Raw genomic sequence first — 25,061 nt, 5'->3', positions numbered from 1 at the left:
CTGAGGACTGTGAATAGCATATCCTGGTCAATTCCCAAATGCTGGCTCATTTTGAAAGGGCCTGTCAGAGCTGAGGAGCTCACTCATAACCTGCTTTCTAACTCACAGGCAGCCCTTTCCCCCCCTGTAGCCACCCTGACCAGCGGCTGACAACAGCCATCTCTGTAGGTGGTCAGCTGCCCACACTGTACCGCTGGTCTATGCAGCTGCCATGGGCTGCTGCACTCTCATTTTTCTACAGGGATTTGCTTCCCGCAACACTTCCTCTGCTGCAAAGAGCACCACGGCACAGCAATGTCCAGGTGGAAAAAGAGAGGTACAAGCAGAAAGACGGCCTGCCCGAGGTCACATGAACTGGCAGCATCAGACAGAAGCAGCACAGGAGTCCTGTATCCTGACCCACACTCAGTCCTTAGCCCAGGCTTCCTCCCCTGTGACAAACACCTTCTATTCTACCCTCCAGAGTCAGACATAATTTACATTTTTATTTAAATCTAGAAAGTGCAACACGTAACACAAGTGATGAAAATAGCAAGCCTTGCTAGATTAGAAAGCAGCTTTATTTTCAAGCAGCTCTCATCCCACTCTGCTGAATGACTCCCTCCAAGCTTAGCCATGCAATCACGGTGCCAGTGGGACTCCTGCTTGTAGTCTTCACCTTATCACACGTGTGAGAACTAATTGACCACTCACTTGCTGGATTAACACTGCAAAGGACACACAGATAACCTGGTATGAAAGACTGCAGTTTGTGATTAGTTACAATTATTAGCTGCGTTTTGTTATCCAAAGTGGCTAACGACACCAGGCAGTAATTTCTCAGGAAAGCAAATCAGCACAGGCTGCTATTAGGGCCTTATGAGACCTGTATGACCCCATACAGCATCCATTTAAATTCTGATAGGTAACCTTCTGTAGTCATACTGGATGCAGTATTCCCTAATCTTCTCTAGACAACGAAAGCGATCCCAGCAAAGGGTGCCTTCCTTATCCAGCCCCTGGTCCCATAATCCAGGGTAATAAAGATGTCACAGTCAAAGATACTGCACCTCTGCTTTCACAGCAGGTAGAAAACTCCATGGTTTCAGCTCCAGGAGAGACCAGAGCTCTCTACTCGAGCAAGCGGGAAGCTCTTTTATTGTCACAAGGCTGGGAAATCACAGCTGACCAATTCTGTTCCCTGCAACAGCACCCACATCTCAAGAACGCACATTAGGCACCAGCAGTTTTCCATGTGGAGACAAATATCCAACTAATATTTACAAGCCTAGTCTCATCTGCTTGTTTCTGAGAGATGGTATAATTGAGTAGTTAGAAGGGAGATGGAGGAAGGCTTGCTTAACCTATTTCAGCTAAAAGCCAGAATCTCTTTCTTTCATCTTCTATGCCTTTTGCCTTTGCACTTCAGTCTACCCATGTATAAAGACATAAAACGTGTATTTTTTGCAAAGTGCTTGAAAGCCAAGTTGCAAGTATTGTTATTTCAAACAAAACAAGTTTGTTTGAGTACATTTTCTGCTAGACAAGTGGGTGCAGGGACCAGAGAAGCAGGGCTCAGAGAAGAGAAGGCTTAGTTCTGTGCTAGTTGAGTGCTTTTAAAAGAAGAGCAAATGAAATGTATTCACTACCAGCTTTTCCGCTTTCCTCTTCTCTGAACTTTCCAAGCCAATTAGCTCAACCAGTCTTCACCTTGTTTTAATAAAGAGGGATTTACTGAAGGATTTCTTCTGCATGACGAGCTGTGCTGATTAATACATGAGACCCCTAGCTCACTTTACAGAGTGCTTTGAAGAAAGTCCAACCTGGGTGGGAATTTCCAGACCTTCTGCCTCACAGATATGCCTCCTCAAAAAGGATCTGTCCCAGACATGCTGGAACTCCACTTAGACTCACTGCCCAATTAATTCATGTTAACAAGACACTACAAAGACAAGTATTCTCCTGCCGTGTAAAGCCACCTCATTCCCATGCCTCACTTACCTTCAAGTGCCTGGTTTCAAAACAGAACACTCCTCTAATTGAAAAAGATAAGTGGGAAAAGATGGTGTATGTACAGAAGACACATACACATTTGTATGTGAAATGCATACTGATAATCCTCCCCCCACCCACATACCACCCAATTAGCAAAGTTATGCACAAGAGAAATAGAGGGTGAGAGAGTGGGCATTTCAGAGCTAATACCTTCAGTTACTGCCAGACCAATGGCATAACTCAAATCTAGATTTTTTTTTTTTTTTTTTTTTTGCCACAGACTAACATGAAAATATTGTCTCTAACTCACAGCCAATTTTGCTAGTTATAGCATGGTGAAGTAGAATGACGGCTAGGGCAGATCTGGGATTCTCCTGCCCACCCACATACCCACAAGAGGGGAGCCTTCCCATGCATAGCATTGTCAGACCACCAACTCTCTGCTCAGGTTCTGCCTCTGTCTTCTAGAAGATAACAAGATGTCAGCTCATACCCATGCATCTGTTATTACATGCTTCTGTTTAACAAATTGGGCTGGCAGTGACATGCCGCTCCCAATAGCATATAAATAGTTTAGATCCAAACATTCACTAACAGTCAGCCAATGATACTCTTTCCCCAAAAGCATCCCATATGCATTAACTTTTGGCAGAGAACCAGTTATCTTACTACTCAATAATTCATAGGTGAGCTACTCAGCTGGGTAGTTCTGGGAATAAAGCAACTCATTGCCAGTGCAAACTAAGGAAAAGTAAAAAAAAAAATCAACCCACAAAAGAGAACCAAATGAGATTCTTCTTCCAAAGCAGAGAATCCACATCTTTCGTCTTACTTCAGAGTTTATCACTAGTTTTTCTTATGATCTAACCCAATTCCCTCGCTGCAGTTTAAACCTACTGCAAGTCCTCCCTATAGGTGTTTTTATGTCCTAGTAATCAACTCTGTCCTATCCCCAGTAGCCCCCAATCTCAACAAATACTAGGAGGAGAGAATTCTTAGTCCTCTTCTCCTCTCCCAAAGTCCTTGACAAGGTGATGTTGATGTTTTATGTGTGTGTGCGTGTGTATGTACATATATCTTTACAATTCCCCTTTCTCTCCTTCCTCTGCTCTTCAGGTGGCAGAAGCACAGTTTTAGTTCCTATTTAGATTTTGTTTTCTCTGGGCAGAAACACTGTCCTAAAGTTTTAAATGCCAGAGGAATGACATGCAAAAAGTTTGGGAAAGGAGAAAATAAAAGCGAAACCTGAATCTACAGCTCTGACTCTCCTCACATGCCTGGCAGAGACAAGCAGGGTACAGGGGCCTAGAATGGGGCAGAGATCAACAGGTACCATTTGCAACCTTGCGAGCAGAAACAGAGCTGCTTGGCCCATCACAGCAGAATGCATTCCCTATGCTTCCATCCACAGTGTAAAAAAGGGAAAATAGAGGGAAAACAGCCAATCTGTGATGTTCATCGTCCTAGGATAGGCCCTCCACATTCCTGAGAAGGATTTGGAACAACTGGGAAAGGACTGGTCATGCCCCCAGGTTTGACAGCAAACCTGGAGCTAGCTGGAACAGGACTTTAAAGCCCAAATTTATCCCATCTAACTTCAGGCTCTTCATTGAGGCACCCAAGTTAGGAACGCCATCTCCCTCCAAAGCCATTGAGTGAGAGGGACATCTCCAGACGACGATTCAGATGGTACAAATCCCTAGCTGGCATTATCTCCCTCTGTCCTGTGCCTGCACAGGGAGCCTACGGTGATCTCAGCCCTCGCATCTCTGCTAGGTGGGATGAATGCAGACCGAAGTAAATGCTTGTGCGACACCTGCACAGAAGTGGCCAGTGCCATCGCTCTATAAGAACCTCTCCGTGAACTCTAAGTGCCTTGTTTAATGAATTCATCAGTAAGCTGAGTCATAACACGCATCTGAAACTTGGGCTGCATGTCCTGCTCTTGGACAGGAGACACCTCCTGTGTTCGAGCTGCTGCGTGCCACAACAGAGCTACCCTGGGAAGGAAAACAGACACCAGCCTGCACATTCCCCGTAGCAAATATAGTGATAAATCTTTGGACTCCAGACAGCATATAATTAGTGCCACTGCTAGGGCTCATGTCCAGAGTATGCAGTTGCCACCTACAAGGAATTGACTTGAGTTTCCCCTAGTCTCCTATGGAGGATCTCACCCACAACCAGAGGAGCCAGCAGGCAGAGCTGACTGCTGACTCCAAGCAGCAATCCAATAGCAACAGACTCCTATTCCATCACCAGCTGCCTGAGCAATTCAATCGCCTCCATATGTTTAGACCTTTTTAATAAAAGAACTGAAAGTTAAGAGCAGAGAGGCTGCAGGAGAAAGTGCCTCCGAGAACTGCAATCCTGTCAAAATGGAGAAGAGTCCTTGCTTTAGAAATGCAATGATTGTCAGGGCCACAGGTGGTCAGAGCCTTCTGCTCGCAGCTGGGCTACAGCATTACCTCACCTTCTGTTTTCAGTTTGAAAGCTAAATTGGGAGCACTAGTTGATCCCTCCACAGCTGCTTTCCAAACAGGCAGGCAAAGCAAAAGGCAGCATAGCCAAAAGCAGAAATGTTGATTAAAAAAATCAGACCTGCTTTAATGATGGGGTGGTGGGATCAGAGCTGGAAAGGGGAGAGATCCAAGCCAGAAAGAGCCTAGTAGGGGAAGGAGGGCCATCCAAGGCAATTAAGATAATAAAATATTAACCAGCACTCCTTAATATGTTTACTTTGAATTCTTTGTCTGTACTAGTAAGCAAAAAGGACGCATGGGGCAAAGCTAGACCAGGAAGAGTTAATACAGTGGTTCTCCACTTGTCTACAGAGTGGAAAGAGGACAAGCTTCCCCACACAAACCAAGCTCTTCCTCAGCCTCTCCTTCAGGCCTAGTAGGGAATTTGGACCAAGGAGGAGGAACTCAGTAGAGAGCAACACCCAGTTCTCCATCACTTCTCTATCGGCTGCCTCGGAGTTCTGCTGTGAACTGTTTAATATCGTGCTCTGCTAACTGTCATCATTACCCCATTTTTCCATCCTTCACCCTTGATTGATCTTGATTCATCTGAGGAAGATGACGACAATGAAAACATAACCATTCAGAAAGAGGCTGAAAGGATGCTCAAACTAAAAGATTTATGGCAAATGTTCAGTCTCATAGATGAAGCAGCTGAGGTCAACAGACATCAAAGCAATTTTTCCCATAAGAATTAATGTAACAAGGGGGGTGGTGCATACAGGAACTTAAGAAATGCATGCAATTTAAAAACACAGGATCAGTATATATAGCATAGGGAAAGGAGAAGCAAGAACATTTTTTACTGTAAGCATTTTTGCTGTCACTCTCTGGATGGTTATCTCTTCATCATTGTCATCATCTTCTTCAGATGAATCAAGGTAGATCAAATCAATCATGGGCAAAGGATGGAAAAATGAGGATAGGTTCAGGCGGTCCATCAGATGAAATGGCTGAGGTCTTTCAGAATAGTGACTGGCTCCAAAAAGCCAGCTGCCAAATAGCCACCATCTCTGCCATCTGAAAGTCCTGTCTTCCCCCTCCATCCTTCACACCGTTACCTGCACGCATTTAAAATGTGTGAATTTATAAGTGCCTGTGTCCAACTCCTCCTCTATTAATTAATTATGAAAAAAAAATGCTTCATCTGTCATATCAGTAACTGTCATAGCTTTTCATGAACGTGTCTTCAGCGGATTGCTGGTTACAGAGAATCATCTCCCTACACCTTATTCCCAAAACTGCTAACCACCTATGGAGACAGCAGAGGATTTGGCAGTCCTGTTTCTTCAGGCCTGGATGATACCGCCTGTCTCAGAGAAGGGCATGGACTCAAGCTATGGAGGACTCGCTCCCCCATTGGAAACCTCATGTCTTCTCTCTACATTGCCACCATGTTTCCAGAGAAGCAGCAGCACACCAGCCTTGCTGCTGAAGCAGACACAGCCCTGCGGCCCTCGTCTTTCCCTGTATTAGGAAGAGCACTGTCACTTCTGACAGCCGCAGGTGTTGTGGGCTCCCAGAAATCACTCTCCAGGGCTCAGGGTCTCCTCTGCAGCAGAGGGCACAGGAAGGAGGCCAGTGACAGAACTGGCAATCATTCAAGGACAGCAGCCTGCTCCCTCGACCTCCCCATCTGGCTATCAGCTCTGTCCCATCTCCTCTGGACTTGGACCAGGAGAGGGAAATTTATTAACAGTCCTGCTCACTGGATAAATCTGCTCTGACATTCGATTTTCCAGGCTGCTTCTGTGGCTGACCTCAAACCGGGCCAGCACGACAGGAACCATTTGGGGGAGCAGCATCTCTGTAATGCGGGCACACGCCTATCTCACACAGACACTTTTTCATGTTGACTGAGGAGGACTTAGGCTGCAGCAAAGGCAATATGCAGGACAAGTGGGAAGTACACACTTCATTTCTTCTCCTGATGTCTGGATTTTGGTCCAACAGATAAATGCCTGAAGCTGGTTCCATAAAGTTTCCGTTGTTCACATTCCCGACTCTTCTGGGACACAAAAACTAAGGCCGTTACCTTCCTCATTCTCACCCATTGCATGAAGATCTGAAAGTGGATGCTGGCCTGAGTCAATCCATCAGCAATTATCAGCCCGAGGGGTTGCGGCAGCACACACTGTAACATGGTATCCTGCTCCTTCCAGCCTCTCCTGATAGATAATAACACCTCCCAGAATCAGATACCCCAGGTGAAAAGGACATTTCAAACAAGTTTCAGCAACGTTTGCTGAGCCATCCCACTGTGGTGGGCAGAGAGAAGATATAATTCTGTGTACAGCTCTGGAAAGAACCTGTGTGGACTTAAATCTGGGAATATCTGTGGCTAAATCTGTGATAAAAGTCAGAGCTGATGGAAAGACAGGCTTCTTTGTAAGACTCTAGCTGGATTTGTGTACCCTGATCTGAATTCATCAGTGCAAAAATGGCAGAATAACAGACTAACAACAGATCATAAAAATCTTTAAAATGCCATAGAAAGTAGGAAAAGATGGGGGAAAACTTCATCAGAGACCTCAGAACAAACAGCAATAAACCTTTTTATTCCTCACTGATTCCAGAAAAAAACTTGTGGAAGATGAATGTGAGATGCAACTTTACAAGTTAAAAAATGAATGATGATTAATGTAGTTTTATGGGTCCTTGGCAGACAAACTGGGTAGTGTTTGAGAAAGCAACAAGAAAAGTAACTATCTTGTCATAACATCCTCAGGCATTGGAAAGATCCTGGCTTGCTTCCACATGACAGACTAATTGAAGATGTAATACTATTCAAATGCAGCCCACATTAAGCAGATCAAAACCACATTAACTGAAAGAGTTCAAAAAGAAATTTTAAATGGGTGCACTCACCACTGAGATCTCTCTAGTGAGAGGGAAGACCTTCTCTAGGAAGACCTCTCTAGTGAGATCCCATATGAACCTCTTAAACTAATGCTAATTCACATCTTCATCAAGGTCAAAGATCCAGCCAGCAGGTTGGCATAGCTAAAGCATATCAATTATAAAGTCCCCCGTTCAGGCTGTGTAGCCAACATCACATATAACCACCTTTGGTGTCCGAATGACCTTACATCCATTTGCAGCTGGGGTGACTGGGCGCAGACTTTGGCACAGCTCTGGGATGTGGCTTGTGCTTTGCTTCCTTCCCTCCCGCACAAAGGCAGCATCCTTAAGTACCTATGTCAGGATAAGATACCAACATCTGTAGAGGACACAAAACATGCAGCAGTAAATAACATACTAGAGAGATACCTCACACAGGACAACTCGGTTTCCTTGATGGAATGGGCTTATGGTAACTGCATTCAATTTATCTTGGATAATGTAAAGGACTGGAAAGAAAACTGTTGAGGAAAGAATGCGTCACTCTTGTTAGGAAAGAGACAACGACTCCAAGAGGAGCCTGAGTCGATGTAACCCAGTGAACATTAGCTTTCAGCTTAATTCTGTAGTCCAAAGATGTCCAAATCCTTGGATAATTAAGCCAAAGCTTACTAAACGTATTGTGAGATGGGCATCACCTCTGCATCTGCATCGGTGAGATCATTTTTGAAAATCTGTTTAATACGGGTGACCATGCTGCCAGAATGATGTTGAAAAAAACCTGAGAAGTGGGCTATAAAAATGAATCAAGGGCTGGAAAACATGCCTTGCGGTGAATGGCTAAAGAGACTCTTTCTCGATTGCATACTGAAAAAAGGCTAAGAGATTACTTGTTCTGGTGTCTGAGACTACACAAGGAAGAGACTGCTGATAACAAATAGCTCTTTATGTGAGAAGACAAAGGCATAAACAGAGCTTGTAGTTGGAAACTGAAATGAGACAGGCTTAGATTAAGTCATGACAACTGAACCATGAGAGTAAAAAAACCGCTTGAGCAACTTACTGAGGCACACACTGAATTCTCTGTCACTTCAGTCTGTGAGTAGATGCTGCACTGAAAATGTACAAATAATCCAAGTTTAGATCCACAAAGGTAAACTCACCTTGTTCCTCAGCTCCACTAGTGAGAGCCTGGCATATAACTAACTACATGTTATAGCATAGACTATGCTTGGCATATAACTAACTCTCCTGTCTAGACAAATAGCATAAAATGGTTAGAAAGAGATTCAAAGAGCTTTTGATTTTTCATAATGATCAGGAAGCTGGAGTCCCAGCATTTTGGGTAGGTGAACTGAAACACAAAAGCTTCTCCAAATGGTTTTTTTAAAAAAGACAAACCACCATAGCACAAAACCCAACCGTATTTCCTCCTTTAAAACCTGCAGGTAGTTTCATTTGCATTTTTTTATACATGTGAGTTGGTTCCTAGAAAGCTAATCACAATAAAAACTTGCCCACTTCCATGCATAAACTTGGACTTTTGCAAGGCCTTATTACAAGCAGCCCAAGGGGAACAGAAAAATCCCCAAACCGCAAAAACCCATTTTGAGCGTTGCTCTGTTTTCCTCTGACCCAGCCAACTGCCACAATCTTCTCATCCCTTTAGACCCACTACGCTCTTTCCAGCAATCCACCTTAGATGGAGGGCTGCTCCCTTTCCCTCAAGCCCCACTTCCCCATTTTACGGCATACCAGAGTTGGCTAAAGGGCCTGTATTATGCATAAGCTATGAACTGCTCGGAAAATCCCAGTAGACCTAGCACTATTAAGCCCATCTATATTGCATTAAGTTGTTATTAGCTACTGTATTCTAGCTTATGATTAGGACAGTAAAATAGCTCTTTGCAATCAGCACTTGGTAAGGAAAAACCCTGTTCAGTGCAAATGCCACTATTATTTATTGTTCTCTTGACCTCAATCACAGCCACTGTCGGGAACCCCTGTTAGTTTTGGCACTCCAACCAATTCCTCCCATCAAATGCTTGGCTGAGTTGGGCCCAGAGTTGTAGCAGAGCCCACAAAGGGTCGGCTGGAAAGGCCTTCAGTTGCCATTCTTTCTTTAGCCAGCAGGGATTTATCCCAGATGCTTCTTCGCCACAGAAATGGAGTCGTTTTCAGTCTCCTACATCCCATTCATCCCCTTGCAGCTTGGCAAAAAAGCAAACAGTCTCAGAAGTCAGCTTCCTCCCAGACAACAGTAATGAAAAATTTCCATGGTTTCCTGTGATCACACACGACCCTAGAAACAAGGACTCCAAAATCGTACAAAATGCAACAGGTCTGCATGCATCTAGGAAATTTCAGCATGTCTGTCAATTCCTGGGACCAATGATGGTTTTGCAGGTTCATCGCTGGGTTCATAAAAGAAAACCGACTGTTTTACCTCAAGTCCTGGAGGCCAATTAAATTCAAATCAGAAGCAAAAGCTGAGATAAGGTAGGAGCGTGTGCACACACATGCTTATTTGTGTTCGCAATAGAGAGGAATGGAAATCAGGAACTATACGAAGTGAAATAGGGTGAGAGGGGTGCATGTTGGAAATGTGATCTCTGCTCATTGAGAAAGCACTGTTTCCTGGCTTCAAAGAAAAAACAGTTTCTTTCTCAGAGACTGGCCCAAGTGGAAAAGCACAAACTAGTAACTCAACAGTTGTCACCCCACAGAAAGCTCCAAAAGGTCCCTATACCCTTCCTAAAAATTGAACCCTCAGCCTCTCAGTACAGTGCCCCAGCACAGAACTGGCAGCAGGAAGACCTGCTGGGATGTAGAGAAACCTGAGCACCTCTGAAATTTAATTCACATTCCAACAGTTTCCCTATAGGAGTGAACATAATTGGTGCTGTGTCAGAGCTTGGGGTCAGTATGGTCACAACTAATTAAATCCTGCCCGCCCCAGGATGTTTCCTACTAGGGCTTCTGTTCGTTATCAGGAGCGACTCGGGGTCTTCCCTGCATAAGCCCCCTCCTCAAAAGCGGCATCACTATTCTGTGCGTTGCCTCCATGTGCCTGCCAGTCTTCCAGCCGGGCTGGAGGAAATAGCTCTGCTCTAGTGCCAGGGTGCAGGGAGTAGGTGAGGAATAGCATGGGAGCCTCCTCCTGCACCCTCATAGGTACTGCCTGACATGGTTTATGGCCCAAAAATCATGGGAGAAAAGCAAAGGCACAGGCACAATGCCATGGCACCACATAGTGCTCTCTGGGAAAGAGGCTGGGGGGAAAACCCAGGTCCTGTGTCAGGTCTGATGTCCTATGCTGCCTGCCGGTGCGGACAGCTGTTTTCACTTCTCTGTGCCTCAGGCTCTTGTGCAGAGGCTGAGACTTATCATGAGAAAATGAATTGCTTTTTTTTGCCTGCTTGGTGTCTTCCTGGTTTCCCTAGTGAGCTCTGGTCCGTGGCATCTCTCTCCCCACAGCTGGGCACTCAACATGCTCATGTCCTGGTCACCGAGAGGCAGAATTTGATAGGGACAGGGCATTCCCTCCTTTCCTGTCCTGTGACCCCAGCCTTAAAATATGAGAGCTGACAGCAGTTTTCTAACTCCCTACATCTACCACCTCCCTTGCCCCATGTCTCCTGATGCCAGTGTTACCACATATGGTGCATGCCTTCCCAAATCTACTTTGCTCAGGTGTCAGCAGCAGTTCTCTCTTTTGCTAGAACATATATACAAACCTTCCCATCCTCTTAGCTATCCTATCCCCAGTCTTTTCCACTGGCTTTTCTCTTTCAAATATACACACTACACCCAACTCATACAAGCAGGTACCATCTTCTCCTCTCCCTAACACATTCCCCATAAACTCAGGTCCCAGTCCCATCCATCACCTCTGGCAGAGAATATCCTGCTGCCCCACGCTCCAGCATCCATGGCCCTTTCTCTGCCTTGGCCCAGTTCCCACGTCCCCTGGACATGTACTGGTGCTGCGCAGACCAAGAGAGAAAGCTTGGCAACAGCTGCCGTGCCAAGCTCACCATCTCTGACCTGCTGACTGGAGGTAAGCGCCTGGCAGAAGTAGTCACAGCGTATGTTAGAGAGGAACCTGCGTTACATCCCCATGCAAACAGAAGCAGAGCCAGGACAATCTCTCCCTCCAGCCAGGCTGCCTCGATGCAGTCTGGGTACCACCAGCGGTATCGCAGTTCGGAGATCTTTGATACAGGTAGTTTCACCTATGGCCTAAACACAAACAACAACAGGGCTCAAAAACAAAGCGGTTTCTTCAGAACGGCAAGATGGGAAGCACTGGGAAAGTGTCTGACACTACTTCGGCAGCAGTATGCTCCTGTGGCTTAAAGACAAGGACACGCTTGGGCGAGACCCAAACATGCACAGCCTTGCAGGATGCCCAGCACAAAGCATTTGAGAGGATTCTGGAGTTGCTTTTTATCCCAACAAGTTGATGTATAGCTAGGTCCTACAGGGAAAATAGCTGCCATGGCAGAAAAACCTTAAAAGGAGTGTCTGAATTAGAACAGTGTGAGATGTGGTGTTCAGCCCTGAAAGGGCCACGGTAGGTGAGCAATTGTCCACAGAGAGATGACCAAAACTGTCTGCCATCCACTGTGTCTATACAGCTCTTGTCTCTCCTTTCTTGACAAAACTGTATAGCTTGGATCTCTCTCTCTCTCTCAATAAAATTAAGTTGCTCTTTCTGGAGAGTCTGGCCAAAAAACAGGATAATGGCAGCTTATGGAAAGTGTATTTGTTTCTCCCAACAATATCCAAGAAATGGATTAGCTGATTTAAACCAGTTCTCTTCTGAACAAACAAATTCATCTCTCTAGGCGAGGAGCTCTCACACAAGCTTTTACTCAGCCTGTCACTACAACCACAGAGGTGTTTAGAGAAGAGCAATGAGCTGCACAAAGGCTGAATGGCAGTGCAGGCAGGCTGCAATCTCATGTAGCAGACCCAGGTCCTCTCTTTAAGGAGGGCTCCCACCTTCCTGATGCACATATCTGGGTATCATCCTCTGTGCTTTCACGGTCATTTACCCAGGGCACAGCAAGGAGGCTTCCTGGTACTTTGCATCTGATGTATGGTGCCACAGACTGAACATGCCAGCTTTGCAAAATCTGCTCCCCAGCCTCCACTGCTCTGGTGAATTCTCCCTGCCATCTGGGCCTTTTGCTTTATGTCTCAAGTCTCCTCTATCTCCTGGCCACCACAGCGTGCAGTCATGCTCTGTCAGACCAATTTCAATCAAAGAGGTAAATTGGAAAACTCTCGGGGCGCAAGGGAGACTTCCCGAGAAAATCTCAGTGAGTGGCAGCACATGGGAACCTTCCCCACAAGGCAGCAAGCAGAGAAGAGACCAGGTCCTGCAGAGCAAGTCCTAACTGCTACACACTGAGGGGAAAAATTCAGGCCAGCCAAAATTCATACAACTGCTTTACCCTGTGAAAGACATTTTCCTCCAAAGCTGCATATAGCAAACGCTACAAAAAAGCAGCACTGGGAGTCCTGGGGTGGTCACAAAGAAGAAGGTTTTAGCTAAGCATCCTTAGCCTGTCAGACTACCTGCCCCTCAATGCCACGAGGCTGGCAGGAGGGTAGGGCCAACAAGTCCTAGACAAACAGGAGCCATCCTCTTTTCAGTTGTATTTGGTACAACCCCATCTTAAGACCCAATCCAAGTAAGTGCTGTCACAGCCTCTGTCTGCCAGGCCCCAGGACCAATAAATGGTAATTGTTAAAACAAATCTGAGGCCAGCTAAGCCTCTGTGGTTGTTACTGTGCTCTGAACCATGGCCATTTGGGTTTACAGCCATGACGGAGTAAAACTGATTCCTCTTTCAGCCTGTCCTTAGACTGACAACTCTAATTAGTTGTTAGCAGCCCAGGCACTGGGAAGTGCAGTGAGCAATCCTAACGCCGTATCATCGAGGACAGGGCTACGTGCACAAACACAAGCTCTAAGCAACTTAATCCCAGACACAATACTGCAAGCAGAAAGTGTGTTGACAATCAGGAACAAAACTCTCTGCTCTTAATGGGAGGAGCAGAGGGGTTCTGTGTATTGATAGAAACACAGAAATAATATGTATACTTTCAGCTTAGTCACACAAACCTCTGTACAACAAATTAGGGGATAAACAGGGAGGATTTCCATCAAAATGGAACCTAACAACCAGGTCAGGCTTTGTTCAGATTGGTGGTTTGAGGTCATGCCCATGACTACAAATAATTTTCTTCTTTTTGCTAATGAAGGTCTCCAGGTTTGCAAACACTGAACTTGCAGAAGGCACAGTTTTCCCCTGGCTTTGAATGCAGACACACCTTCCCCAGAACATCAGTTCATTCTTAAGCCGCTGATGGTCTAAAATGAACCAGAACATCCCAGAGCTCTGGTTGGTAGGAGAGCCTGAGGTTTCCCTCTCTTGGGAGCAAGACCTGTACCATGTAGAACAGCAATACTGAAGCATGAATGGAAGGGCAGGAAAGACCCAGCCACTGCAAGGGTAGAAAAATCACCTTCTGCCCCCAAGTTAGCACCTGAACAGCGCTCCTCAGCTTGGAGGAGGGTGTCAGGATGGACTTCACTGATGAAAATAATAAAAAAAAATTAAAATAGTCACTATTAATAAATACACTCAGAAATGAAACCAGCCAAGTCTAAAATTCTTAGCAGATGGCTCCATACTCCAGCTCACATGGCCAAGCAGCAAGACAGGTAGGCCAGCTCAGTCACAGATATATGGGTCAGCTCTGGCCACAGACAGTCTCATTTCTCTTAGACTCCCTTCACATAGGCAGGGAGAGCTGTAGGGAGCTCTCAGGAGCCAAAAGCCCAGTCTTAGCCACCCTGCAGAAACATCTCCATGCCAAGAGCATGTCTCAAGAGCGCTTTTAACGGAGCAGTTAATATCCAAGCTTATGTTTCAGAGGGGGCAGGGCACCAGCAAAGAGCACTGACATTGAGCTATGGCTTCAACAGTTGATCGAAACAGTTTAATGCATTTCCATTTCCAGTTGCGTGGATCCAGCAATGCTTCTTACTTATTTACAGTATCACCCCCTCCTCTCCTCCCTGCTCTTCTGTTTGCTACATAGATAACAGGGGAAATTGATGCTGACTATTGCTCGCCTGATATACAGCATTGCCAATGGGTTCAGCAGGATTTTAAAGAGAAATGAGTCAACAGCATGTGAGCTTGAATAGGAAAACATATCTGTGCCCACCTGAACATTAGTTTAAGTGACAAGGGCAACAGATGCCCCAGCAGGATGTATTCTGGCTGCCTTCCAGGCCAGGGCAGAGCCAGACCTGCTGGCCACAAGCCCTACGGCAATGCCTATGTCTAGGACTATGCAATAGCTCCTGAAGTCCTGTTAACCATGATAACTGCCCCTCCAAAGAGAACGTTAGTCTGCTTTCCTGATTACAGCTAATATTCATGATGCTTTGAAGATAAAGCACAATAATCCACCTGCTCCTTAATGTGGCAAAACTCTACCTAAGGGCAATAAGCGTAATCCTTCAGAGATCAATCCCAGATGATTGTGGACTGTTATTTTGGATCCAGAAGGGGCCAAATTCTCAGGCCATGTTATTCCAGGGAAGGAGACACTCAGGTTAATTCCTTTTCTAGTCTCTCTTCCTGCCAAGATCTCACCTGCTGTCTGCCCCAAAGATGAGAAACAGGACAATCTTTCAGACTTGACTATCCAAAACAAGGTCAACCCTATGTAAATATCTCCTCTTCCTTCTTCCCTTCTTTTTCTGGGCACTTAGAGACACCAAGACTTCTGCCAAAGACAAAAAATGGCACCAGCAGAAGTCTGCTTACCCAATCATCAGAATTTGGTGAACTAATTAACATCTCTCAACAGAGGAGACAGGTGCTCTGCTACCAGGCTTTGGTGGTTATCCAAAGAGAGAGGACCCATTCAGGTGATCAAGCAAGGGCCTGAGACAGCAAGTAGTGAGTGCTGTGAGGGAGGATAAACCTACCTGTGGGAAAATACTGGAGTAGATGTATCAAGGATCAGGTGTGATGAGGAGTGCAGGATTGAGCTGGACTTTGATTGAGCTGTCCAGTAGTTTATGACATGCTGTTCAGGATTGACAAAGCATCAGAGCTGACACAATATCATTCAAGCAGGATAATGTACTAGGATTGCAATTTACACCACACTGTTATATGAGGCTCTAACAGAGCAAATGTAACATTCACTGTGATAAGACAGTCATCTCAAAGGCCAGTTCTAGCCAACAGCTAGAGTTTAGAGTCACTACTAATCTTTGTAATTCATGGAAATGCTATTTTGACCAGGCTTTTAGGATATGTGGCTAATATATTTTTTGCAATTTGTTATTATCTACTTGCTAAATTGGTATCTAGGTAGCATCCTTTTCGCTGATCCACACATACACACTTTCTTTCTTTCCTCCTTTCATACATACTGGCTCAAATGACACTTTGTATTCCAAAACCCAGAGTGCTGCACATTTTCAAGCCCAGTGTGTGTTTTACAGCCCTATGCTATCTCACCTACACAGGGTGACCCCAGCCCTGATTTTAAACCCGCCTCTGCAGAGGATTCATTTTTCTGCTGGGATTTTCTTGAGTGAGTACCTGGTCCTGAAAAAAGCCTTGACAACGGCATCAGCAATAGCACTGATATTAACAGCAGCACTCTGCCCTTCCATTACTATTTTTATTTCAAGATTTCAAAGTGCTATGTTTATTATGCCCCACAAATCCTTGAAGAGATGGGTCAGTTTTATTCCTGTTTTGAAGATACGGGAAAAGATGACAAGACACTGCCACTCCAAGTGGTAGCCAGATTCCCAGGAGTTCTGACAAGCCCAATCTCTCGCTCTAACCAGTATACAACATTTCTTCATCCTAACCGCAGAGCTATAATGCTGAAAGGACTTTCATGAACTTATTAATCTTCCAAAGCTCTACAGTTCAGACCAAGAAGTCCAGGGAACAGACCATCCAGCCTGTCAGAGAGCTGATGATAGACAATTACAGTTCATAAGATAAAGGGAGAGCAACTTTTTCTGCTTGCAAAATACAAAAAATAATAAAAAGCCTAAACACTACTTTTTTTTTGACAGCTGACTTGTTCTTTTTGTCTTCTTATTCTCTTTACACTATTGCAGTGCAGTTGGCAAAGCCTATTTCTGGGCTAGTTTGTTACAATACAGCACTATATGCATGAGGGTGAGGGGAGAAAAAGAAAAGAAGAGAAACACAGAAACAGGTTCTGACATCTAATCAGATCTGCTGTATTGATTTTGCAACTTTAGCTTTGGAGCAAATCAGAGAAACAACCACATTACCACCCAGAATTCGCTCTTCCCTTGAGTGAGCCAGTTCAAAAGGAGCTCACGCCGACACATAAACAGGCACGCCTGCATGCACGCACACACACACACACACGCACGCGTGTGTGCCCGCCCGTGTGGACGCACACACCACCTAAGCGGCTCTCCGGTGGGACGCGCGGGCTGGGGGAGGCGGGGGAAGCGCTCATCACAGAGGCTGCAGGAGCCACACGATCCCCATTTCCGACAAGATGAGAATTCCAGAGCAAGCCACCGGACTAATGAGCTACCCACGCTGGAGAGCAGCGTTTCAATTAACCACAGCAGCCCCCGCTGTGGCACCCACCTCCTTCCAGCTGCGTGAACAAGGAGGAGAGGGATAAACAGGGACTGTGTTGTTTGCTGGGGTTTTTTTCGCGTGGGGGGGAAAGGGGAGAGACTATAAAGGGGATGAGGGCAATTCTTGCCCTACTTTCTTGGTTTGCAGTTTGTTTTTCGTGCTGATGGAAGGAGGAAATTGACAGCCCGGAATCCAAAGCTGTCTGCTCAGGCACAGAACAGGCAGTCCCACAGTAAGGTCCTTCCACAGTTTCCAGGCAGGAGGAGGCAGCTCAGGTGTACAAACACTCAGTACGCACCCAGCTCCAACTAAGGGTATGCAGAACTGATGGAGAAGGGAAGAGGGCCGTTTAGGTGGGCTGCCATATGGACCATGCCACCATTACTTGGGCAAGATCACAATAAAGCATTGCTTGGCCTTGGGAAGAGCTATAGGAAGAGTATGTTGAGTTGCTCTTTACATAGAAATTCATCACATCTTTGCCTTCTTGGGGGTCACATCAAAGGCTCTGCTCCAGAACAGCTTCTGGCTTGTACCTACCATCTTTCTTGTGTGGGGACTCATGTCCTCCCCCTCCAGGCCAAGATTCAGGGCTGTGATCCTCCTCCAGACCACCTAGTAAGCCTGAATTCATCCCAGGCTCGGCACTGCTGCTCCCTCTGCAGGGGCAATGAGGGTCAGCGAGGACCACACAGCTTTCAAACACCCAACACCAAACTGGGGACACAAGCAGGTCTGATGGTTCTTTGCTCCAGAGTGAGATTTTGCTGCATCTCCCATCAGTTCTTGGGGTGACCAAGAGTCACTCTCCCTGCCATGTCCTGCCAATGCCCCATACGCCTGACCCAGCCTGCCTTCCAAAACAGCTTAAACCAAGACACACATTTCCACCCTGCTTAAAGGAAGCTTCTCCACACATACTTACATGCATGGAAATCTGCACACATTTCCCTGTCCCCATCCTGTAACTTAATTCCTGCCATGCTCCTGAATGGACAGAGATAATTCTAAAAGGGCATCTTCGAATACTCAAAGTGCCTGCAGGATTTCACACACCTCCGTTACTGCTGTGCTCCTAGGAGCTCACAGTCTGTGAGCAGTATGTTTGGTTGGCTTCAGCCAGGTTATCCGCTCCAGTCTCACTTCTCTTCTTCCTGGGAAGCGAGCCTGGACAGAGCGCGGCAGCATGTCTAATGAGCGCTGCTGTGCTGTGTGTGGAGGCTCGTCAGTCACAGCCCAGAGGCAGCGTACCCGGGTGCAAATTAACCTGCTCCCTACCCATCCCACACCTGCCAGATCCACACCGCTCAGAGGACTCTGCAAGAGTTCAGCAACTGCCCTATCCTGATGGGACAAGGTCTGCATGGAGGGCTACCCCTACAGTCACAGCTCCTTCCAGACCAAGGCATTTTACCCAGCTGCCTTCCCCCATCTGATTCAAAGTCTTGAAGGAGAGAGCACAGACCCCCCCCACGTCAAAACAGATGGGAGCTGAGCAGGCACTCACTTCTCTGGAGGGAGAAACCACTGCAGGGAAAGGACAGAGACAGTCATCCAACGCAGACACCAGCAGCATCCCTCCCTCTACGTTCACCTTTGTGCACAGATATCGCCTTCAAGCGGGGCTGGGAGCACCACCCATTACTGAAATCACTCAATACAGCACATGCTAAGAATCAGTTTTCTGTTACTCACAGCTTTATTGCATGGAAACCATTTGGGAGTATGCAGTCCCTATTAGGGTCTGCCTAGCACTGCTTTTCAGGCAAAATGGTTCAGGCATGTCCAGAAATGACAGCTGGGGTAACTAAGTTGAAGAAAGGGTTGTGGGGTGGAAATGGTCTAATTAACATTCATTTGCTAACTTTTGAGTGGTTATGTTGTGGTTTGACCCCAGTCAGCAACTCAGCACCACGCAGCCGCTTCCCCCTCCCCCTCCCAGTGGGGTGAGGAGGAAAGGAAAAAAAAAGTAAAACTTGTGGGTTGAGATAAGAACAGTTTAATAACTAAAGTAAAATATAATACTAACAATAGTAATAATGAAATATAATAATAATAATAGTAATGAAAAGGAATATAACCAAAAAAGGAAAGGGGGGGGGGGGAAACCAGCGATGCACAATGGAATTGCTCACCACCCGCTGACCGATGCCAGAGCCGCCCCTCCTGGCCAACTCCCCCCTGTTTATATACTGGAAATTTGGGGATCGAACCTGCAACCTTTTTGCATTATTAGCACCACGCTCTAACCAACTGAGCTAACCACTGGGCATGACATTCCATGGTATGGAATACCCCTTTGGCTAGTTCAGGTCAGCTGCCCCAGCTATGCTCCCTCCCAGCTCTTTGCACACCTGCTTGCTGGCAGAGCATGGGAAACTGAAAAGTCCTTGGCTTAAGATAAGCGCTACTTAGCAACAATTAAAACATCAGAGTGTTATCAACATCATTCTCACACTAAATCCAAAACACAGCACTGTACCAGCTACTAAGAAGAGAGTTAACTCTGTCCCAGCCGAAACCAGGACAGCTTAACTTTACAAACTTACATACCCTGAAGGTATTTTACACATACGTAATGCACACAAATGCACACCTGGTAAAGCTGCTGTTCTGCACTCATCCACTGACAGGGAAATGGAAAGCATTGGATACAAACACACACAACACCTCTCCCTTCCACTTGCAACACACTGGCTATACGGTATCCTGCCCTTAGCCTTGTGTATCCAGACCAATTAAAGATAAACCATTCAAAGGTCCCCAGACAAAAGAGATGTGTCTGCTCAGCCCAGTAAGAAAGGTCAACTCTGCCTGAAAGCAGCACTCAGTGTGTCAACCCTGCTTAGCCCACAGGCTTTTGTGTACACAGGCATTCAGACAGGCGCTCCAGTATTGTATGGTTATACTCACACTGCACGTTGAGCTGCACCAGGGCTTCCCGGGGTCTGATGTTAAAGCCATTGTACCTGGCTGTCTGACATTTATAGGTCCCACTCATTTCTCGGCTCACACTCTCCAGGCGCAGCTTCCCATCATATGTCTCCATCGTCATCGTCCCTGAAGGCATGGGGGCTTCCTTATCTACCCGGGACCAGATGATGGGTGGCTTGGGCTTCCCTCGAACCTCGCACTGCAGCTCAGCCCTGGACCCCTCCCGGACGGTGATGGTGGACTGACCCTTAGGGACACTGATGGTTGGTGGCACTAAAAGGGAGACAAGAAGGGAATCGTTTTACACTGAGTTTCCAGCGAGCAAGGAACATTCTTGAGATGCTTGTGTTTGAGTCACACCAACAGCCCTGAACTCCAAAGGCTTCCACTGGACACACGGCAACCCCTATAAGAACACACTGCCCATATATGTCATCCTACAGGATCTGGAGCTGCAGCATACCAAGGAAGATCCCAGCTTCTCCAACAATGTATCCCAACACCAATGGCAAGTGCCAGCTGTATTGGGACATTCCCCCAGCTCCCATCCCTCTGGTTGCAAAATGCTGTCCAGCAGCAGGGCTAGCACCAAGGAACCCAAAGGCAAAAGCCTCTTTGGTCCATTTCTCAATTTCTGGTCAGTGAATTTCCCAAGTGGAACTGCAGTCTTTTGGCCAAGAAATAAAAGTTGTATCTGCCAAGGTATCCAGTCCCCTTATCCAGGTCAGACCAAAACCAAGACTTATAGGATTAGTGCTTGTAGATAGCATCTCCAGCCTTATCAGACATCCAGGATCCCTGTTTGCTCCTAAACTACAGGAAGGAGCCAGCTCTGTTAAGCATCTTTGCTTACTTTACATTGAGATTCACAGCGCACTGGTTATCTCTGGCTCACTTGAGTGAGAGATAGGTCCCAGCAAAGATCACTTCTGGCATCCCTTCCAGGCTGGGAAGAGCTCACCCAGCAGAACTGCTGCTGAGCTGGGGCTGGAGCTGGAGGCACAGTAACATTCAAGAAATATCCAGCTATCAATTGACAACAAAAACTTTGCTGGTACACAAAGCTCAAAAGAAATGCAGTGACTACAGCTAAAGGGTGCAGAGGTGTCGGTGGGAAGACGTTTGTTCTTCACATCCCCAACTCCACCAAGAACCCAGGAAGGAGATGTTTGTGCTAAAACCCATGTAATGTTGACATTTTATTTGTATTAGGCTTCAGAGTTAACAGTTCAACTGAGGTAAATATGGCCACAACCATTTTCTGAAAGCTCCTTTTTCAGCCCTTCCTGCTGACAGCGGCGACACTTGGATTGACATTTCCATAACTGCAAGGGCCACGTACTGTGTTTCCATTTAAATCAAAGTTTAGAACTACAGAGGCTGTAACAAGCTGGTCTGACTAATGTTAGCTCAATTCAACTCCAGCGAAGGAGAGTGTGCTACAGTAATTGTACACGTTACAGCCCACAGCTGCTTTACGAGCAAATTTAGGATGGCTCCAGCCCAATCTCCCTCTGCAGTGACCTCCCTGTGCAACAGGGAGGCCACATTTTCAATTTGCAGGTCTCCTGTGGGCTGGGGAATCTCATCACACCCTGTCCCGCACAGCACAAAGGGACGACAGCACTCTCGGCACCCGACACTGCCGGTGGCCGCTCACCTGGCGAGAGGCAATTTTCTCCATAGGGAAAAGCTGTAAATTGCATTTGAAGATTTTTTTTTTTAATTAAAGCTATCTCCTCGGAGCCGCTCAGTGGAGGCAGCCACCTTGGTGAGCTCAGGCTTTGCTCAGTGGGGAAACATGGAGCCACTGCTGCCGCCCTCCTGCTTTGATCCTGCGGTCTGGGGAAAACCCACTGGGTTTTTTCGTGGGAACCACATGTCGGAGGTGGCTCGTTGCTGTTCATGGGGATGCTGCACGCTGGACAGCCTTGGCTGCTGCATGGAGGGCTGCTCCGGCAGGGATGGCTGTTTTCAATCCCTGGATCACAAAGCGGTCCTGCTGGCCCAGGCTGCCAAAGAGAGGCTTCAAAACGCCCCAGGCTGCCCCCCTGCCCTTCCCCATCAGCGGCATCCACAAGAGCATGTGGGGCTCATCCTCCACCGGACAGGCCAGAGCACAGGGCAACCTGCCACCGCAGACACCTCCTTTAAGGCATCAACCAGCTGGTGCTTGGACCAACACCTGTGCCAACAGACACTGCCCAGCCTTTTGGTGGGATCATCCAGGGTCTCCCAGCCCTTTGCAGCCTCCTACCCTCGAAGTCTTAAACACAACTGCACTCTGCCATCTAGTGATCTTGGGCAAAAAAGATTGCTCCTGGCGGCAGCAGCCACACAAGGTCGGGAAAGCCGGCTTTGCACCAGGATTGGGGCGTTCCCCTGGTTTCGTTCCCTGCTGGTACAACAGGGTTGGTGTCTGCTGACACGGAGAGGGCCCTACCTTCCAGGGCTGCCAGCAGAAGGAAGCACCACCCTTCAGTGTTTAGTGGGTCCGTGGCATGGTCAGGGCTCGATCTCCAGGCTGCTAATGAGCACTGGGTGCAGTCCTGTTGGGAGCAGGCTGGCCCCAGCATTTCTGCTGGGAGACAGGGGCTTCCCCAGGCATCAAAAGCAGTCACAGCACTTTCTGCTGGGGGGGCTGAAGTGAGCCACATCCAGAGTCAAGACTGGGACCAGCCTGGTCAATGGATCCAGCACAACCAGGGATTGAGAAGAAACTTTCCATGAAGGTTCAGGACAAAATCTGTGGGCAGCTGGATCCCCTCGGGAGTCCTCACCAGATTACTAGCCCAATGCTGCTTTGTGCTGTACCCTCAAGGTCCTCGAAAGGCAGCAAGATGACATGGATGTAATGGAGAGCAGAGCTGGACCCACCACTTCCCCAGAAACAAAAAGGCAGGCCTGAGACCCTGTATTTCAGTCCCCAAGGTGACTGACAAACACACTTACAGATTAGTCCTGTCCTCACCAAGCCATGGGGTGAAGCTTTGACCCTGATTTTAAAGGGGCGAGGCATTTATAACACTTGGACTTCTACAGAGAGTGCCCAAGACAGATTGCAATTGCAATCCAGTAAACATTAAAGCTCTTCACAGAATTTGCTGTCACAGACGATACCAATCTCCTGGCCACAGCTCTGAAAAAAGGGACATTCCTCAGAAGCAATGCCAAAGAGAGGAAAGAGCAGCTTGCTTTCTCTTGTACTACTTCTAAGCAAAGGGACGTTTGAAATTTGGTGAAATACCACCCCCCCTTTCTTCCTTCACAATTTGGAGGTTTCTTTGAACAATCACACTCTCAACCTGTCTCTGTAGCTTTGACTGGACTGCACTTTGGATTTTCATAGGGAGAAAACATAAAGGAAGATCTGCTTGGTGCATAACACATCTGGCAGAGGAGCTGTAACTATCACTCATCTCCAGTCTCAGCCAAATGCTTGCCTGAGGATGTGAGACTTTTCCCCACTGGGATTCAAGACACTCATGTGAGGTCCTTCAAAAAAGCCAGAGGCATGGGGGTGGGGGCAGCTAGTGATGCCAACCATTCCTCTGAGGTCCCCAGCTGCCATAGAGAGGCTCACCTGTTTCTGAGGAGATGTTCACCTCCACACTGAGGTCAGGAATGGGTGCTCCCTGGAAGGTAGCCACGCACAGGTAGGTGCCGTAGTCACTGAATCTCAGGTCAATAATCTCCAAGCTGCAGGTCACAGGCGGGAGCTCAGGGTCATTCCGGGTGATGAGCAACCGGTCTGAGAACCTGGCTGGTTTCCCGTTCTTGTACCAGGAATAGACAACCTTCTCCTGGGGGACAGCATCTACATGGCATGAAAGCTTCAAGTCCTGCCCTAACTGGATGGTCTCGCTCTCTTTAATCACATCAGGGGTGATTTGGAACGTGGCATTCTTCATGGCTGGGATGAACACAAGTGCAAAACCGGTTAGGGACAGCAAAGTGTCTTGCATGGGACAGGACAACAGTTCTTTGCTCCTCAGGAAGGCAAGATCTCCATGCAAAATCTGTCTGAAGACCTCCCTCAGTTACGTTCCCACAAAATATACCCAGGGCCTCACTTCTGGCAGTCTGGGATCATTCTCCAATTCAGGACAGTGCCACAGCCCAGGATGAGGCTGCAAGCAGAGCTAGCACAGCTGTTGGTCTGGGAGCAGAGAAGCTTGCACAGGCACTTCTTCAGAATACTAATCGCTGCTAAGTATCACATTCACCCTCAGCTGTACAAGAACAGCCAGGAGAAATGCAAATCTAGCCCCTCCACCCTGAAAACCCATGCTCTGAGAAAAAGAGCAACTTACACCGCACCAGCAGGTTCACTGTCTTCTTTGCTGGGTTCCCCACGTTGTTGATGGCTGTGCAATTGTAGTAGCCTGAGTCCTCCACGTGGATCCTCCAGATGGTGAGGTTGCCTCCTTGCACAAGGCTATTGGGTGGCATTGGGCCAGGAGAGTGCGACCAAACCACCTCTGGCTGTGGGTCACCGCCTGTCAGAGAGCACTGCATAGTGATGTTGTCACCAGGGTTGACCACCAGCGTCTCATTGACAGACAGCTTCAGAGCAGGTGGAGCTGGAAGAGTACAAAGAAGGACACTTCTGAGCTTGAAAAAGACCATCCGCTTGCCTGTGCACAGCTTCATACTTTCTAGGATTTGTTCTTGAAGATGGCTGGTTTGAGTAGGGAGAGCTGGAGAGATCCATGAATTCATTACAAATACAAGGTTTTTGTGAACCTAAAGCATGATCATTACCATGTCTTTGAGTTAGAGCACTCTGCTCTGTTATGGTTAGGAAACACTGCAGGCAGGACCTCACACCGCCCCAGAATGGAGGTCATACCTAAAACACTCCACCACTAGTGCTTAGGATTGGGGCACAAGCTAGGTATGATATTTTAGCAGTGTTCAGTGCAGATTTTCTACAGCTTAGGACTCAGGTCAAAAGAAAAGCCTGATGAACGCCTTTTGCACAGGTAGGAGGGGCAACCAGACAAAATTTGGCACTGGAAAACCCGAGGCTAGAGGCTTCTTGACTTCTGATGCAAACAACTGCAGCAAGGCAGAAGGGCAATGGAAAGCCACTGTGTCTCTG

The 25,061-nt window shown here is 47.1% G+C and overlaps 1 protein-coding gene across 1 annotated transcript in view; it reads right to left on the bottom strand.

Annotated features, from left to right (window-relative positions):
• MDGA1 (MAM domain containing glycosylphosphatidylinositol anchor 1) overlaps nt 1-25,061 on the bottom strand; it is a 146,379-nt gene that overhangs the window by 57,232 nt on the left and 64,086 nt on the right. Inside the window, exons 6-8 of the mRNA XM_050894416.1 lie at nt 24,271-24,540; nt 23,541-23,870; nt 19,937-20,230 (exon numbers count right to left, since the gene is read on the bottom strand). Of these exons, the coding sequence (XP_050750373.1) occupies nt 19,937-20,230; nt 23,541-23,870; nt 24,271-24,540 (894 nt within the window). The remainder of the gene's footprint in view (nt 1-19,936; nt 20,231-23,540; nt 23,871-24,270; nt 24,541-25,061) is intronic.

This window comes from Gymnogyps californianus, chromosome 3 (genome assembly GCF_018139145.2).
Source record: "Gymnogyps californianus isolate 813 chromosome 3, ASM1813914v2, whole genome shotgun sequence".
Taxonomy (NCBI): Eukaryota; Metazoa; Chordata; class Aves; order Accipitriformes; family Cathartidae; genus Gymnogyps; species Gymnogyps californianus.
The sequence above is the reverse complement of the archived record's forward strand: the minus strand, read 5'-3'. Positions and strand labels throughout refer to the sequence as shown.